This window comes from Lepidochelys olivacea (assembly GCF_965140295.1).
Source record: "Lepidochelys olivacea isolate rLepOli2 genome assembly, chromosome: 4".
NCBI classification, from domain to species: domain Eukaryota; kingdom Metazoa; phylum Chordata; order Testudines; family Cheloniidae; genus Lepidochelys; species Lepidochelys olivacea.
This window is the reverse complement of record NC_140414.1, coordinates 41,437,605-41,453,226: the sequence shown is the minus strand read 5'-3', so window position 1 is coordinate 41,453,226 and position 15,622 is coordinate 41,437,605. Positions and strand designations below refer to the sequence as shown.

General features: G+C 39.3%; 1 protein-coding gene across 9 annotated transcripts in view; it reads right to left on the bottom strand.

Moving 5' to 3' along the window:
- The window catches only part of ANK2 (ankyrin 2), a 589,776-nt gene that overhangs the window by 165,127 nt on the left and 409,027 nt on the right, over positions 1-15,622 (bottom strand). For all 9 annotated transcript variants that reach the window (XM_084626827.1, XM_084626832.1, XM_084626829.1 and 6 more), the window contains 5 exons: positions 14,513-14,611; positions 7,196-7,381; positions 6,695-6,718; positions 4,385-4,483; positions 3,061-3,159 (listed from right to left, as the gene is read on the bottom strand). In XM_084626827.1, coding sequence (XP_084482953.1) covers positions 3,061-3,159; positions 4,385-4,483; positions 6,695-6,718; positions 7,196-7,381; positions 14,513-14,611 — 507 coding nt within the window. The remainder of the gene's footprint in view (positions 1-3,060; positions 3,160-4,384; positions 4,484-6,694; positions 6,719-7,195; positions 7,382-14,512; positions 14,612-15,622) is intronic.

Below are 15,622 nucleotides of genomic sequence, written 5' to 3'. Positions count from 1 at the left end.
GTGCACACAGCTGCCCTCAACAGTGTGTCTTTTAGCAGAGAGAATGTAGAATATTAAAGCAAGAAGAAGCTGTTGAGTCTGTGCAAATCAGAATGTGCATACTTTTTGTGATACTTTGCAGGTTCCATCTTTGTCTCTGATAGCTTTGAGCTAATCTACCACCTGATGAGGGGTGATAAACAGAGACAATGGGTGGTCTCCTAAAATTAGATCTTTTGATACAAACAGTATGTGGTCCTGTTCCTCTAGTTTGGTTTAGAACTATGCTTTGATCTGGCTTGCAGAACTGTACTTTGAGTCCACAAAATATGAGATATAACTCTCAAAGAGATCATAAGTTTCTTTTTACATCTATTTTGGGCCAACTTTTCTAAAACAGATGCCTGAATTTTTAACACAAAATGTCCAGGGGTCTGTACCTTTAATGCAAAACTATAATTGCATGCACAAAACGGGCCACCTACGCACAACTTCCCAACTTGTGCATGTACATGAATATCTTGTGTACGGTGCACAATTAGCTGTTTGTGCCTTCATTTGCATATTGTACGCATGTATTTTAGCCACTACTTTTGGAGAATTTGGCCTTTGGTGACTTAGTGCTCGCTTCATGAAAGGCAGCATTTTCCCATATAAGGTGTAGTAAAAAAACAGATTTCAGAGTAGCAGCCATGTTCGTCTGTATTCGCAAAAAGAAAAGGAGTACTTGTGGCACCTTAGAGACTAACAGAGATGATTGTATTTCTCTTCCCTGCACAATCAGAAATCAAATGCTAATCATACAATCATATGATTGATTCAATTAAGGGATCATCTCTACAGCCTTTGTAGCATATGAAGCAATAGAAAGCTGATTTAGTTAATTAATAGCCAAACTGAAGCAGAAGGGTTGAGTCAATCTCAAGAGCTGTTTACTGTGTGTACTACATGCTAAAAAGCAAGAGAGATGATTAGGACTATACAGGTTTTGAAATGTACTGTCACGGCCACTTTCTCAGACTTTCCAGTGCTATCACACTATTGATGAGATAGACCCAAATCAAATACCAGTATCCAAACACCCTCTAAACTTTCAGATGGTGTTGGAAATACAACCCTGGAACTGAATGCAAATATCCCCTATCTCTGCAACAGGTCAAACCAAAACCTCAAATTCAAACACTCTAACTGCTGTCATTTCAAAACCTAGAGCCATGTATGAACATTGCAGTTTGAACCAGTTTTTAATTGTGGGCATGGCTAAGATTAATAACTAAGTGGATCAAGGCTTAAAAATGAACAGCTCTTTAAGAACAGGTCAATTGTCTCAAGGAGCAACTTGTGTGAGAAAGGAGTGATCAGTTAGCACAAGGAGGCACATCTTCAGAGGTCATTCCAAAAATGCAACTTAAAAAAAAAATCCCATCATACACACATAAGCTGGTTCATATGTATTTTAGATCTCATATAGGTAACTCCAATCAACTAAGGGGCAGAGGTAAGCCATGTGAGTGGATCAGGAAAGAAATTGTGATTTAGAGTCACATTTACCTCTGTGATTCCTCCATACTCTGTTGGGAAGCAACCTGTTGCTGGTACAGACCAACAATAAATTATTTGCTTCTCCAATGCTGACTCACCTTTGCTGGCTAGCATTTTGGGAGCTGAGCCAATACTTCAAACCATTCCTCACCCTTTCCCACCTACCCCTTGCCCACCTGCACAGAAAGAGAAGTGTAGTGGTCCCACAGCATCTGTTTTCTCCTTCCCCTGGGGTGACACACAATGTGGGTAGACTGCAAAATGGAATAAGTGGTCGTCTTGTGCCCCCAGTCCCTTTTATGGCATCATAACTAAGGGCTGCGTACAATCCTAGCCCTAGGGTGAATAATTTTCTATAAACACAGAAGTGTTGTTATAACTATGTCAGTCTCAGGATATTAGAGAGACAAGGCGGATTCGATAATATCTTTTATATAACCAACTTCTGTTGGTGAGAGAGACAAGCTTTTGAGCTTACACAGAGCTCTTCTTCAGGTCTGGTAAATGTCCTGAGTGTAAAGCTAAATACAAGGTGGAACAGATTATTTAGCATTATTTACCATAAGTAGTTAACACATATTTCAAGGGACCATTCAAGGTGAAGTGGCCTGTTAACAGCCCTCCAATCAGAGGGGGAAAGGCAGCTGAGGGCAGGGGTTGTTAATGAGTTATAAATTGTTGTAATAATCCATAAATCCAGTGTCTCTGTTCAATTCTCTGTGATTTTTAGTGTACACCTCTATGAATTTAAGCTCCCAGGCTCTTCTTTTGAAAGTGTTGTGCAGGTTTCCTTTGAGGATGAGGACTGACAGGTCAGATATAAAGTGACTGCTTTGTGAAAAGTGTTTACCCACGTCTTTTATCATTTTCCTATGTGAACTCATTCATGAGGGTAGTGATTGTCTAGTTTCACCCACATAATTGCTATTGGGGCATTTAGTACACTGGATGAGGTACACCACACTTTGTGATAGGCATGTGTAGGACCTCTGGATCTTGAAAGGGGTGTTGTGGGGGTGCTGATCATTGTAGCAGTGGAGATATGTCTGCAGGTTTTACATCTGTTGTTTTGGCAGGGTCTGGTGCACTGAGTTGGTGTGTCGTGGTCTGTGGGGAGCTTGCTTCTGATAAGCTTGGAGAGTTATTTGAAGGCTTGAACCCACTCACCAACAGAAACTGGTCCAATAAAAATATGACCTCATCTATCTTGTCTCCCTATAAACATAGAAGATTCTACATGTGCAAATAGCTGCGTGGAATAGTTTTATGGAATTGCGTTTGAAAAATTGACCCACAGTATCAAAAATGGCTTTAGTGTTATTTGTGAGGGGAGAATGCTCAATGTTTTGGGATCGTGTTCAGCTGAGCATTTTCTCTCCTGTGATATGCAGTAGCTGCACTCACTTTCAGAAGGGAAGACAGGAAAGAGACAATCTCTGAAGCTGAGTTTTCCCGTCTATGAACATTGACATTCCAAGCCTCCAGCTAAAAAAAAAACCAAGAAGTGATAACACAATATTCAGGGATAGAAACACTCACCCTGGTTTTGGCATCGATCTGCCCTCCACGATCCAACAAAAGCTTCACCATGTTTGTGTTTCCCCTTTTGGAAGCCACATGCAGTGGGGTGATTCCATTCTACACCATGAAAAGAACAAACAAAGAGCATGATGGACTTGAAAGTGTATAATGGTGATGCCTTTGCGTTTGGATCACAAAAAGAGGAACATCAATACAGTATAGAAGATAAACAAGCATGTTTTTGAGCATCAGAGCTAGGTGCACTTGTCATTTGAGATACAGAACTTCTGGTGTTTTGGTTTTCTTATAGACATGTATCTTGATTTACTCTTAAGTAACAAAGAAGCACATTCGCCAAAACACCAAACATCACGATCACATAGTAAGACAAAACATATATCAGAGCCCAAGTTAGTCAATATTCACAGCAAACTTATGTATTTAAATCACTGCAACATACACACAACATACACAGCATGGTGGTTCGGACACAAAGGAAGCTCATTAGCATAACAGAAGTCAGTGTCAAAAACCAGGCCCTAATTAGGCTGGAAGATGGTGTTTAAAATTTCATTTTCAGCAAGGATGCCCTTGTCGGCACATCAGGTGGAAAACTCTCAAGGAAAATCAGTATACATTAGTGAGGATAATAGTGTCAGCATGAACATGAAATCCTCTGAAAGGCAGTTCCTCATAAAGCAATTCAGCAAGGCTCTGGCAATGAAAAAATGAAACAAAAAAATTCCTAATCCAGTGGAGATAGCTATAGCAATGCACACAATCAGTTGTTAAGTGACAAAAAATAGTAAATGGACTGTATTAGCTAGCCCTGTGGTTGCGGTTTTTCATGCAAAGATGGCTTTCAGGTAATCAGAACCCCTATTCTGTTTTATATATTCACAACATATGTTAATATATTGATATTTTCACATATAATAATATTCTGGAAAGATAAATAAACTTATTTGGGTAAATCTTAAAAACTAAGGAGAAAGAGCAAAGCCAAATAATAATAATACTTGTTTTTATAGTATGCCTGACTGTGGCAAGGACTCTTAAATGACTTGGCACATGAGAGTGTTTGCATTCTGGACATCTTCAAAGGGGCCTGTTACTTTCTAATTGGGAATAATAATTATTTGCTTCTAAGCTCACAAGGAATGTTCTGAGTTGCCTTGAAGCATGCTTTAGAGATTTGTGCAAAAAGATATCTTTGGGCAAATGCTGAAATTTCCTCAGGACTTTGCTTTCCACTCTGCTTTTGATTAGGAATTTTAAGCAAAGATACACTCCCACATCCACTGACTATCCCATCTAAGAAGAAAAAAGGATTCATCCATACCCTGGCTGTGAAGTCCACCGCAGCTCCTCGGTTGAGCAGAAGTGTCGCCACGTTGACATTTCCGTAGTGTGCAGCTATGTGCAAAGGCGTGAAGCCACTCTACAAAAGGAAACAGTCCTAGTTAAGGAATGAATTTCTTCAATGCTATATGATCAGTCTCCTCAGAGAGCTTCTGATTTTAACAGCTTTTGGCAAACAAATGTCTTACGTTACTCTAACCTCGCACACCTACAATATAGCATAGGGTCTTGAACAGAGAATGAATGCAGTTTTTCCCTACTGTGGATTACAAAAAGCTCTTTTTTCCCATTCAGTTCTTGGTCATTTGTGTTATTTGCTATTCCTCATGAATCTATGTCACTAACGTGAAAGAGCTGGCCAGACACTGTCAGAGAAAACATTCAAACAAACGGTGTTCTCCTCCTTTCCACAACACTGAAACAGGGCGTTCAACCTATCATGTTTTGTTGTTGGGCTCTTACTTGCTGATCTTTTCTAAGAATGGCAAATTTCAGCATGAGAATTCCATTTTTTTTTTTTTTTTTGGTTTGGGAAAGCAACAAATGTTCATATTGTATTGCAAGTATCTTCAAGGTTCATCAAAATACTTTAGTTATTAGACAGAGTTTAATGACCACAACATTCTATATTTATATTAAACCCTGTATCCTGATGGATCCCAAAGCACTTCCCAAACCGTATACTGACCGAAAAACAAAAACAAAAAAACCCCACTAAAATGTAGTCACAATGCTGTGGCCTAGAGTGTGACACCTGCTTCTGCCACAGGGTACAGAAAGCTGCACAACAGTGTAAGACAAGGTAATTTATTTGAAATACTGATAATGAACAAACTTCTAGCCTTATAAAAAGTTCCATGGAATCTTTAATGTTCACGAGAAGCCGATCAAATCTTGGTGTTTTAAGCTCTCCTCTGAAAGGCCTTAATGTTGTATATATTATGTCCTTACAACACTGCATCAATTATGGAAGGAACAGTGAAATATTTTCTGTTTCTGAACATACTGTATTCTAAACCTGATTCCATTTTTTTTGCATTGGGATCAGCACAGTAAACTGTTCATCCATTAGCAAATCATACTCAGATGTTACATATTGGAAACAACTTTTTTCCCAAAAGACTGTTCCCCAAAGCACTCAGCCTGTTATTTGAATCTCATTCCATTTACGTCAATGTCAGCCCCAAGATGAAAAAGGTCTAAGTAGAATCAAACACTCATTAAATTCGTGGCCTTGTTGCTAGACTTAGGCTACCAAGAAAATACCTAACAACGGCAGACACTCTTGCACACATATGCATCCAAAATCCATCTGCTCCACCTTGTAAAATCCCCAACTGACTAAACAAAGGCATTTGATAACACTACTTAATGATTTGATTCTTCGAAACAATCTCTTCCCTCAAGGATGGTGATACTTTTAGGGTTGATATCTGAGTTATAGCCAGTTGCATGCCCTACAGTACTGTTTTCAGGGTTGGTACTTCCAGAATTAACATGAAAAACATGATGGGGCCCCACCATGGGTACGTTTTGATTATGCAAGAATATACCCACACACTGCCCTGCATGGATTTCTGAACATTCTGTTAAAACAAACTGTCCCATTCTACTGGTTACTCCAAATAAAAATATGATTTGAACAAATATTCATCTTGGAGGATGCTATTTTATGTATTAAATGTTTGGCTTTGATAAGCTGAAAATGCATACATGTGACAGATTAATTATCTATTGTATTTTACTTTTTGGTGCATGAGGAATTTATCCCCTTAATGGGTTTAGATTTTTTAAACAGATTCAAAACACTTTGGGCCAAGTTACACCTATGCAATCTCACTACAGCTAATGGGGTGGCATGGATATAACTGAAGACAGAATCTTTATGGTCTTATCATTTGACTTTTGCCAGGATTTTGGATTAGCCTGTCACCCTAGTAGTTTTCATTTAGTTTTGACTAATGAGTGCTTTTGCATAATTAATTTTACTGAGTTCAAAAATATATCCATCCACCTACCCCCATCTCTAGTCCTTAACTCTTTTTGACCACATGGGAAGTCTCTAGTTTACCTCAGTACAATGACACTCACAAGCTGGAGGAAATTACAAGACAAAGGGAGAACAAAAAAAGGGTTGCAGCTTTACTGTCACTGGCAGGTATTTAAAAAAGTTCCTTAAGTTTCACTTCTACTGCTAAATAATACAGAAAGTAAATACAGTAGCATACGGAAGAGCAGTAACCACTAATTAGCAGAAAAAGTTAATTAAAAAAAATGTTGCTCTCGGTACCTCAGTTGTTCTATTCACCATCATCTGATGCAGCGTGGTTTGGAAAAAAGAGGAAAAATATTACAGATCACCCAAGAAAAGGAAAACTACGTTGCTTGTTGAAATGAGTTATGTCGCTATTATGGGAAAAGCCACTCAAGCATACATTAAACATTAAATACAACCCATGCACGCATGGGCCACACCAGTATCCTATTTAATTGAGAGAACTCAGTAACTCTGCTTCCATTCTTGTTTCTTTGTGATCATAAATAATGAAAGAGAACAGATTTTAAAAGGGTTTACAAGATGTGTCAAAAAGTACACAGCCCGTATTTATTGTGTCCTGCAGCTATACACTGCAAAAGCAGATGTTTTATTGGTGATACTGGTTTTAGTAACTTATCATACACCACAGAAGTTACTTTCAATTATTATTTTTAAATTATGGAATTAATGTCCATTTCCCAGAGGCACCCAGTCACATGACTACCCCAGGCCTCCAAAACAAAGCCTTTTTACCTTGGACTGAACATCAGCATTGTGGTCATTTTGGAGCAGGAGTGCTGCTGATTTTGTATCATCTTTCCTGGCAGCGATGTGCAAAGCTGGCAGTCTCACTTTCCCCTTGGTGTCATTCTCCAAGAGGATGGCCACTGCCTGATTGTGTCCCTGCTGTAGTGCAACAGCTAGTGGGGTGAAACCATCCTGATAAAGTGGAAAACAAAATACACTTCATAAGGAGAAGGGCACATATCATCAATCCCATAAGTACTGTACACACATAAGCATATGTTAAATGTATATAGCAGTCAACTTCAGCCTGTGGGTTGTGACCACCAACCTAATGGCCAGCAATTGTCAATGGCACAGGAGTCACAAACTTTATCTCAGACATGTCTTCAAATATCTGTGACATGCACTTACTTAGTCACTTCAAACTGGTCCTTTTCCAATGTCAAGTACATTTCATATAGGTCATTGCACTGACTCCTATGGTATCTCCTTTAATGCTTACCATATTTAAAAGCATTGTGCATCATATGATTCTGGAGATATACTTGCAAGAACTGGTAACAAATGGTCAGTTGTTGGTATTGGCATGAATAAGATGGAGAGCCCCTGTTGGGGTGCATCTCACAATATACCATTTTTAGAGAGAGTGTCTCAAATTTTTTCATCTCCAGATACATTTACTATTGTTCCTTCTAATTCTCCCAAGTTACTTGCTGCCTGTGTGATTCTGTCAGGTAGCTGGGTGTCATTTATTGACTCTGATCCTAGGTAGCAAAGCATCACAATAGCTGTTCTTTCTGGAAACAAAATTTCAGAAATAAATCTTTTTTTTTCTTTCAAGTACATTTCTAGTTTTACTTTACATTCAGTTAAAGATGGAAATGTTCAGGCACTAAAAGGTGTCCTGTTCTGCTAATGCTGAAATGTAATCAAGTCTGACTATTACAAATATTGGTGCTGCAGGCATTCCTCCAAGTGGAAATAATTTAACTTCATTACATAAGCAAGCAGAGAGAGGGGAAGGGGTATCCAGCAAGTGTGGAACTTTATGTTTTTTTTTCTAACCTGGTCATATATATAATTTTCAAAAGCGTCCAGCCTTGGCCAAACTTTGCTCCCATTGACGTCAGTGGTGAAATGTCATTGTCCTCAATGAGGAAACTTCCATTAACATCAGTGGGTACAGACTTAGGCTAATGCTGAGTAATTTTGAAAATCCCACTCTTAGGAAGGCACTAACGGACAAAAGAGACCGTGATTTGGGTCATGGATGGATGGATGAGGGGATAGGAAGGAAGATAGACAAGGATTAACTGAAAACAAAAGCACTGGGAAAGGCATGGAGAACAGGACGTTACCATGCCCAGGCGAGAAGGTTCAACTAGAGAGTTATTTCTGATAGTGTGGAAAACAAACTACGCTTCATAAGGAGTGAGGGAGGGAAGCAGACTGATAGATTTGAGAGAAACAGAGTAATGGGGTCAGGAAAGTGAAGAATTTGGTTGGGTTGGGAGCAGGGAAAGAGAAAGATGGAATAGTGAGAAAGGGGAACATCAGAGACGGTAAAGACCTGAACCTGTTCAGATATTGGAGGTGTTGCCCAGACTCACCAAACCAAGCTTGCACCTCACTAAACTAATACCTTTCAATCCCTTTTGTGTAAAATTATGAGTAGACTTTGCAATAGCTACACTATTATAGCAGCTTACTCTCAAGAGACTACATTCTGTACTGGTAAGTAAAATGGGAGACCAGCTGAAGAAACAGCTGAACCAGAAAGATAAGTCTAATACTGGGGCTACATCTGGTAGTGAGATGGCTTAGCGCAGGAACCTTTCCCCTCTGGAAACTTGAGAGCAAATCCTGGATTGGGGGACACATCTGAAACTGAGTTTGGTGGTCACATCCTTGTTCCTAAATATCACAAAAACACTGCATATTTCATGTATACATATTGCTGTATCTACTCAAGTGAGCCTCTGGACTGGAAGAACAGAAATTTCAGAATAGTGGATTTTTTTTATTTTAACCCGAGTTTAACATCAAATAGATAGAAAGCGAACAACTACTGAAAAAAAAAAAGAGAAAAATTAATGTCTAAATGAAGGGTTGAAAACTGACAAGAACTAGAAATTCCTGAAAGTTTGGATGAAGGGGTGATCATCCTTAATTATAAAATGAGCATGTGTCCAGTTCTATCATATAAAGCCAGATTTTTTAGCCAGACACCTGATTTTTTAAAAAACTGAAGTTTCATGCAGGTCATCACAGAAAGAGATTTGTTTGTATTTTTCTATAGTAGCGAAGTACTAATCCCATCTCTTATTTAACTGTTCAAAACCCATGTGGACAAAAAATACAGTCAATCACAAATATATTTTCTTATCCATCAACCAGAGCCAACCCTCTGATAGAGCTCCTTCGGTACAGTCGAATCCCCAAGTGACATAGAGCCAACTTAGGGGATGCGTTGGAGGGATGGAGGGCTCTGACTAAGACGTCGCTCTGCTCTGGCAGTTTCCAGCTAAAAGAAAGCCCTTTAGGGGCTGTTACCATAAATTGGAGCAATTCGGAGGTTGGTCTAAATAAAGCCCGGGGCCAAACCAGCCTTAGGTCACCATTAGGATTGGGGAAGAGCAAGGTGATATAACAGCTACCTCACTCCTCCTTCGGGTCCTGATCTGAGGAGAGTTTGACTGGTCCTGTGGACTGGATCCCGTATCTTTAAAAATACTTATTTGTGAGTTGTGTGTCTCCCTCCCTGAAACATTTAAAGCTATAGGGACAAATTTGGTCCTGGGTTGACTACACGCAATGTTACTGAATCATTAGGCTTTTAAGTAATTGAAGGCAATGGGCAACATGGTTATAACCAACAACAGAATTTGGCACTTTAAATATGTATACACCTCACTTGCTGATCTAGATCTGGATGGCATCGTGTCAAAGTTAGTATCCAGGATTACAGTGTTTAATTAAACCTCATTGTGGCCTGGATTCAAATTTGAATCCTGAACCTGAAACAAAACTATGGCAATCCACCCTTCTGCCTCTGCCTCTTCCCTAGCACTTCCCCTCTGTGTTGCTTCTTCTTACAACATCCTCCCAGTCTTGGGGTTCTCATTCTGTCTCAGAAGAGAGCATTACTAAGCACCACAGTGCTCTACTTAATACCAGTTGCTGATTGCTTCCAAGTGCTATTTCAATGGGACTACCAGGACAGACTACCATCTCTCTTCCCTCCTCCCCCGCCCCCCCCCCCCCGCATTAATTGCGCTATTAGACAATACTAGAATACCATTTATTTAAATAGTTTTGGATGTTTTCTACATTTTCAAATATATTGATTTCAATTACAACACGGAATACAAAGTGTACAGTGCTCACTTTATACTTATTTTTATTACAAATATTTGCAATGACAAAAACAAAAAAAATAGTATTTTTCAATTCACCTAGTACAAGTACTGTAGTGCAATCTCTTTATCATGAAAGTTGAACTTACAAATGTAGAATTATGTACCAAAAAAACCTGCATCCAAAAATAAAACAATATAAAACTTTAAAGCCTACAAGTCCACTCAGTCCTACTTCAGCCAATCGCTCAGATAAACAAGTTTGGTTACAATTTTCAGGAGATACTGCTGCCTGCTTTCTTGTTTACAATGGCACCTGAAAGTGAGAACAGGCGTTCACATGGCACTGTTGTAGTTGGCATCGCAAGTTATTTATGTGCCAGATGCGCTAAAGATTCATATGTCCCTTCATGCTTCAACCACCATTCCAGAGGACATGCATCTATGGTGATGATGGGTTCTGCTCAATAACGATCCAAAGCAGAGCGGACCGATGCATGTTTATTTTCATCGTCTGAGTCAGATGCCATCAGCAGAAGGTTGATTTTCTTTTTTGGTGGTGCAGTTTCTGTAGTTTCCACATCTGAGTGTTGCTCTTTTAAGACTTCTGCAAACATGCGCCACACCTCATCCCTCTCAGATTCTTGACGGCACTTCAGATTCTTAAACCTGTAGCTATCTTTAGAAATTTCACACTGGTAACTTCTTTGTGTTTTGTCAAATCTGCAGTGAAAGTGTTCTTAAAATGAACAACATGTGTTGGGTCATCATCTGAGACTGCTATAACATGAAATATATGGCAGAATGCAGGTAAAACAGAGCAGGAGACATACAATTCTCCCCCAAGGAGTTCAGTCACAAATTTAATTCATGCATTATTTTTTTAATGAGCATCATCAATATGGAAGCATGTCCTCTGGAATGGTGGCTGAAGCATAAAGAGGCATACAAAATGTTTAGCATATCTGGCACGTAAATACCTTGCTACGGTGGCTACAAAAGTGCCATGCGAATGCCTGTTCTCACTTTCAGGTGACATTGTAAATACGAAGCAGGCAGCACTATCTTCTGTAAATGTAAACAAACTTGTTTGTCTTAGCTGAACAAGAAGTAGGACTGAGTGGACTTGTAGGCTCTAAAGTTTTACATTGTTTTGTTTTTGAGTGCAGTTATGTAATAAAATACATCTACATTTGTAAATCTACATTTCTCACAATAAAGAGATTACACTACGGTACTTGTATGAGGTGAACTGAAAAATACTATTTTATCATTTTAAAAGTGCTAATATTTGTAATAAAAAATAATTATATAAAGTGAGCACTGTACACTTTGTATTCTGTGTTGTAATAGAAATCAATATATTTGAAAGTGTAGAAAAACATCCAAAAATATTTTATAAAATTCAATTGGTATTCTATTGTTTAACAGTGCAATTCATCGCAATTAATTTTTTAAATATGATTACTTTTTTTTAGTTAATCGGGTGAGTTAACTGTGATTAATCGACAGCCCTAGTTTTTTTCCATTGGTGGTCACCAGCCAGAATCAACACACATGAGGGAGCAGGCGGGAACTCAGTCCACTCCCTGGGTGAACTAGCCTTCTCTGCTGGAACTAAATATCTTGGGAACCTTTCCACGGGATTGAACTGAGCATGACTTCACCTTCCAAACTCCAGAAGATGAAATTGGCATTTACCAGGTTTAGAATGCAAAAGCCAGAAGAGAGTCAGATATGAAACCCTGGATAAAAACCTATCTATGATTTCCAAGGATATTTTGATCCACAGCTTGAGTTCAGGCCCATCTGTAGATTAATTGTAACGGTACTGGCCTCCAGATTCCCTAAGGTAATGAATTTACAACAAACCTGATCACAGAAAATACAAAGCAGTTCTGTGGAGGACTGAAAGCAGGTCATTAGGAACTTTTAGCTAGGCTTAGATCTTGAGAGTCCCAAAACTCTGTTGTGATTTGGAAACACTGTTTCTGCCAAGTTGCCTGGCAATCGCACAGGATTTCATATTTCAGAAAAGCTGCAATGGTAACATGATCTCAATCAATGCAGGTCACAGAAAAGATAATTTTAGGAGCCATCGTCAAGTGATACAGTATCCGTTGAATGAAGGGATAGTAAGGCAGCTGTTTGGCTATAGCGCAAAGTAAGCAAGCATAAATGCAACACTATTTCAAATCAGTTCATTGGCCAAGGTAACCCAGAGTGGGTGAGTTTCCATACTGATTGGAAGAAAGGTAACAAGTGCAAGCAAAAGAAGGAATGGGTGAGAAAAGCAATGAAAATGGGGGAAGGGAAGGTTTCCTTTTACTGTTTCACACTGCACAATAGTTATATATGAAAGAGCAGTAATAAAGTTGACAGGCTTTACAGAACAGCTGTCCACTTAGTTTTCTGAGACAGAGGAAAGTGGTATTTGGTATCAAGAGAACAATGGGAAATAGAGTGAACACAAAGTGTGTTATATATGAGTTTTGCTCATTGCCTAAAACTTCTCTGATTTACAGATCTTGGGGAAAGAAGTGAAGGGTCCCATGGTTCAATTTCTATATTCTTAGGGCCAGATTCTGATCTCAGTTGCACTGGTGTCAATCTGCAGTAACTGTACGGAAATCAGTGGAGTTTATCCAGATTTACACCCCTTTAACTGAGCTCAGAACCAGGGCTCGAGTATCAGACTTTTGTGTACTTATACTTGTGATCTGTAGGCAAATATGTATTATCTGAAGATGAAGCAGCATGCTGCTTGGTGAGTCTGTATCCTCATTAGAGTTGTGTATCTGGTTTCCCAGTTATATTAAATCACACCTAGAAACACTGACTACTTCAACAAGCCAGGCACAAACCTCAGAATCAGAGAACCCTGATCGGCTCAGTGAGGCCCATTCTGCACTATCCTTCCCCGAGCAGAGCTAACTCACAGGAGATAATCTGTCTCATAATGTTATTTTTCTGTATATTTGTTTGTTTTTCTCGGTTTCATTTTGTGAGACCCCATTAGAACCCAAGATGAGCACATGCTGAACTCAGGAGACTCCTAACACAAGGAGAACTAGCTCTGAGAGGCAGGATCTGACAGCCTAGGTGCAATGCTATTCTTTGTCAACACAAGACTTGCTATATATATTTCAAGACATGTTTCTCATAGTCCTAGTTATGGAACACACAAAACATTCACACATTTTGCTCTAGCTCAGAAAGGGACTGAATCAAGGTTCCAGACCACTCCATCCCAATGAAAACCCACTACATGGTATAGTGGAAGGAAAACTTTGCAAAGTTCCCCTTGCTGATTCTTCCCCAGATCACACCATGTGGTCATTAGGGTAGAAAAGCATGCATGGCATTTTTGCCTTGGTGAAGAGGGTGGGCATGTCACAGAATCTGCTGGAGGCACAAAGTTTCACCAAAAACCTTGTACTTCTGCATTATGTACTCTTCAGACCAGCCCTCTTGCTGTGCAGCTCCAGTGAAGCCAAGCTGCCACATCTTCCTCTCCTAGATGCTGCTGTAGGAACATCCCCAAAATGGCTAATTAACTTTTCTGTATTTTCCCTCTGGGGCTGGTGGGTGGACAGTACACTGCATGACCAATATATAGATTCTAGGGTGAAATCCTGGCCCCATGGAAGTCAGAGGGAATTTTTCTATTGACTTCAATTGGGCCATAATTTCACACCTAGATTCAAAGAGGGTTTTTCATGACTCCAAGCATGGGGAAGAAGGAACTGCACTGTGAAGACAACTGATTCTCCTCCACCACCACCACCCCCCCCTCGCCCTTCCCCACACACGGAAAGAGAAAAAATCACATACAGATCACAATGGCACAATCTGGTCCAAAGTTTGGAAATATTTGGTTTGAAAATCATGCTCATTCTAAAACCATCTGGGTCATGAGGGAAAGAAAAATAACAGAAAGTCTCTAGAAAAGAAGTATGTGCTTTACCTCGGTAGCAGTGCTCTGGTTGGCTCCATTTTCCAGCAGATATTTTACCACATCAATGTGGTTCTCTTGAGCTGCCATGTATAAAGGAGTGAAGCCATTCTAGGAAAAAGCACAACAGGAAACATTGTAGTGAGCTTTGTACATAAAACAAGTTAAAGACCCCACACAGCAAAAGTATCTTTTGAGAACAGCACTTTTTTCTACTGATAAAAAGAAACAAGGTTGCATTTTCTGCACTAATGGCATATACAGAGGGCACAGAATGCATTGTCTAGGTCACTTAAAAAGTCAAAAGGCTTCACTGTCAGGACTGCAAAAAACAAGTATTTAGAAAGAATTTTAAAACATCAAAGTATCTGCTGCTTTGCAATGATTTTGAAAATCTATACATCCTTTTACAGCTGGCATACTTTGGAATATTTTCCCATACTCTTAAATCAACTCAGTACACATTGGGAATCTTCATTATTACCACAACTATTTCGCCCCTCTTACGGAACAGGAATGTAACATTAGCAATAAAGTTCTATGAAAGCTGACAAGGAAGCAAGAATATTCCTTTATTTACTACTTTTTTTTTAACAAAAGGCTTCCCACCAGAGACCATAAAACCCCTCCCTCAAAAGAAGACAAGCAGAGATGGCAGAGCTTTAAAATAATACATATAATTTCACAGTATATAAAATAATGCAAACCACCAAACATAAATAACCCAACACTGCAGAGCCCCGATTGACTACACAGTAAGACTGCCCAGGTATAAAGTCATCTAGAAATGCCCTAATGTACTCAGAAGAAACCACGATGGCTAATAGCATGTCTTTTTGATGGCTTTTTCCAGTTGGTAGCTAAGGCGGCCACATAATTGTAGGCTGATATACCAGAAATATATGCTTTGTCTCCACTTTAAAATATCTCAGGGCTTGTCTAAACTTAAAACGCTACAGTGTACACACTCCCATTAGCATAGAACCACCTCCTGAGAGGCAGTAGCTACTTTGACAGATGAATTCTTCTGACAGGGACTTAGGTCAGCTTAATTATGCCATTCAGGGGTGTGGATTTTTCATACCCCGACCGATATAGTTAAACTGACCTAATTTTCTAGTT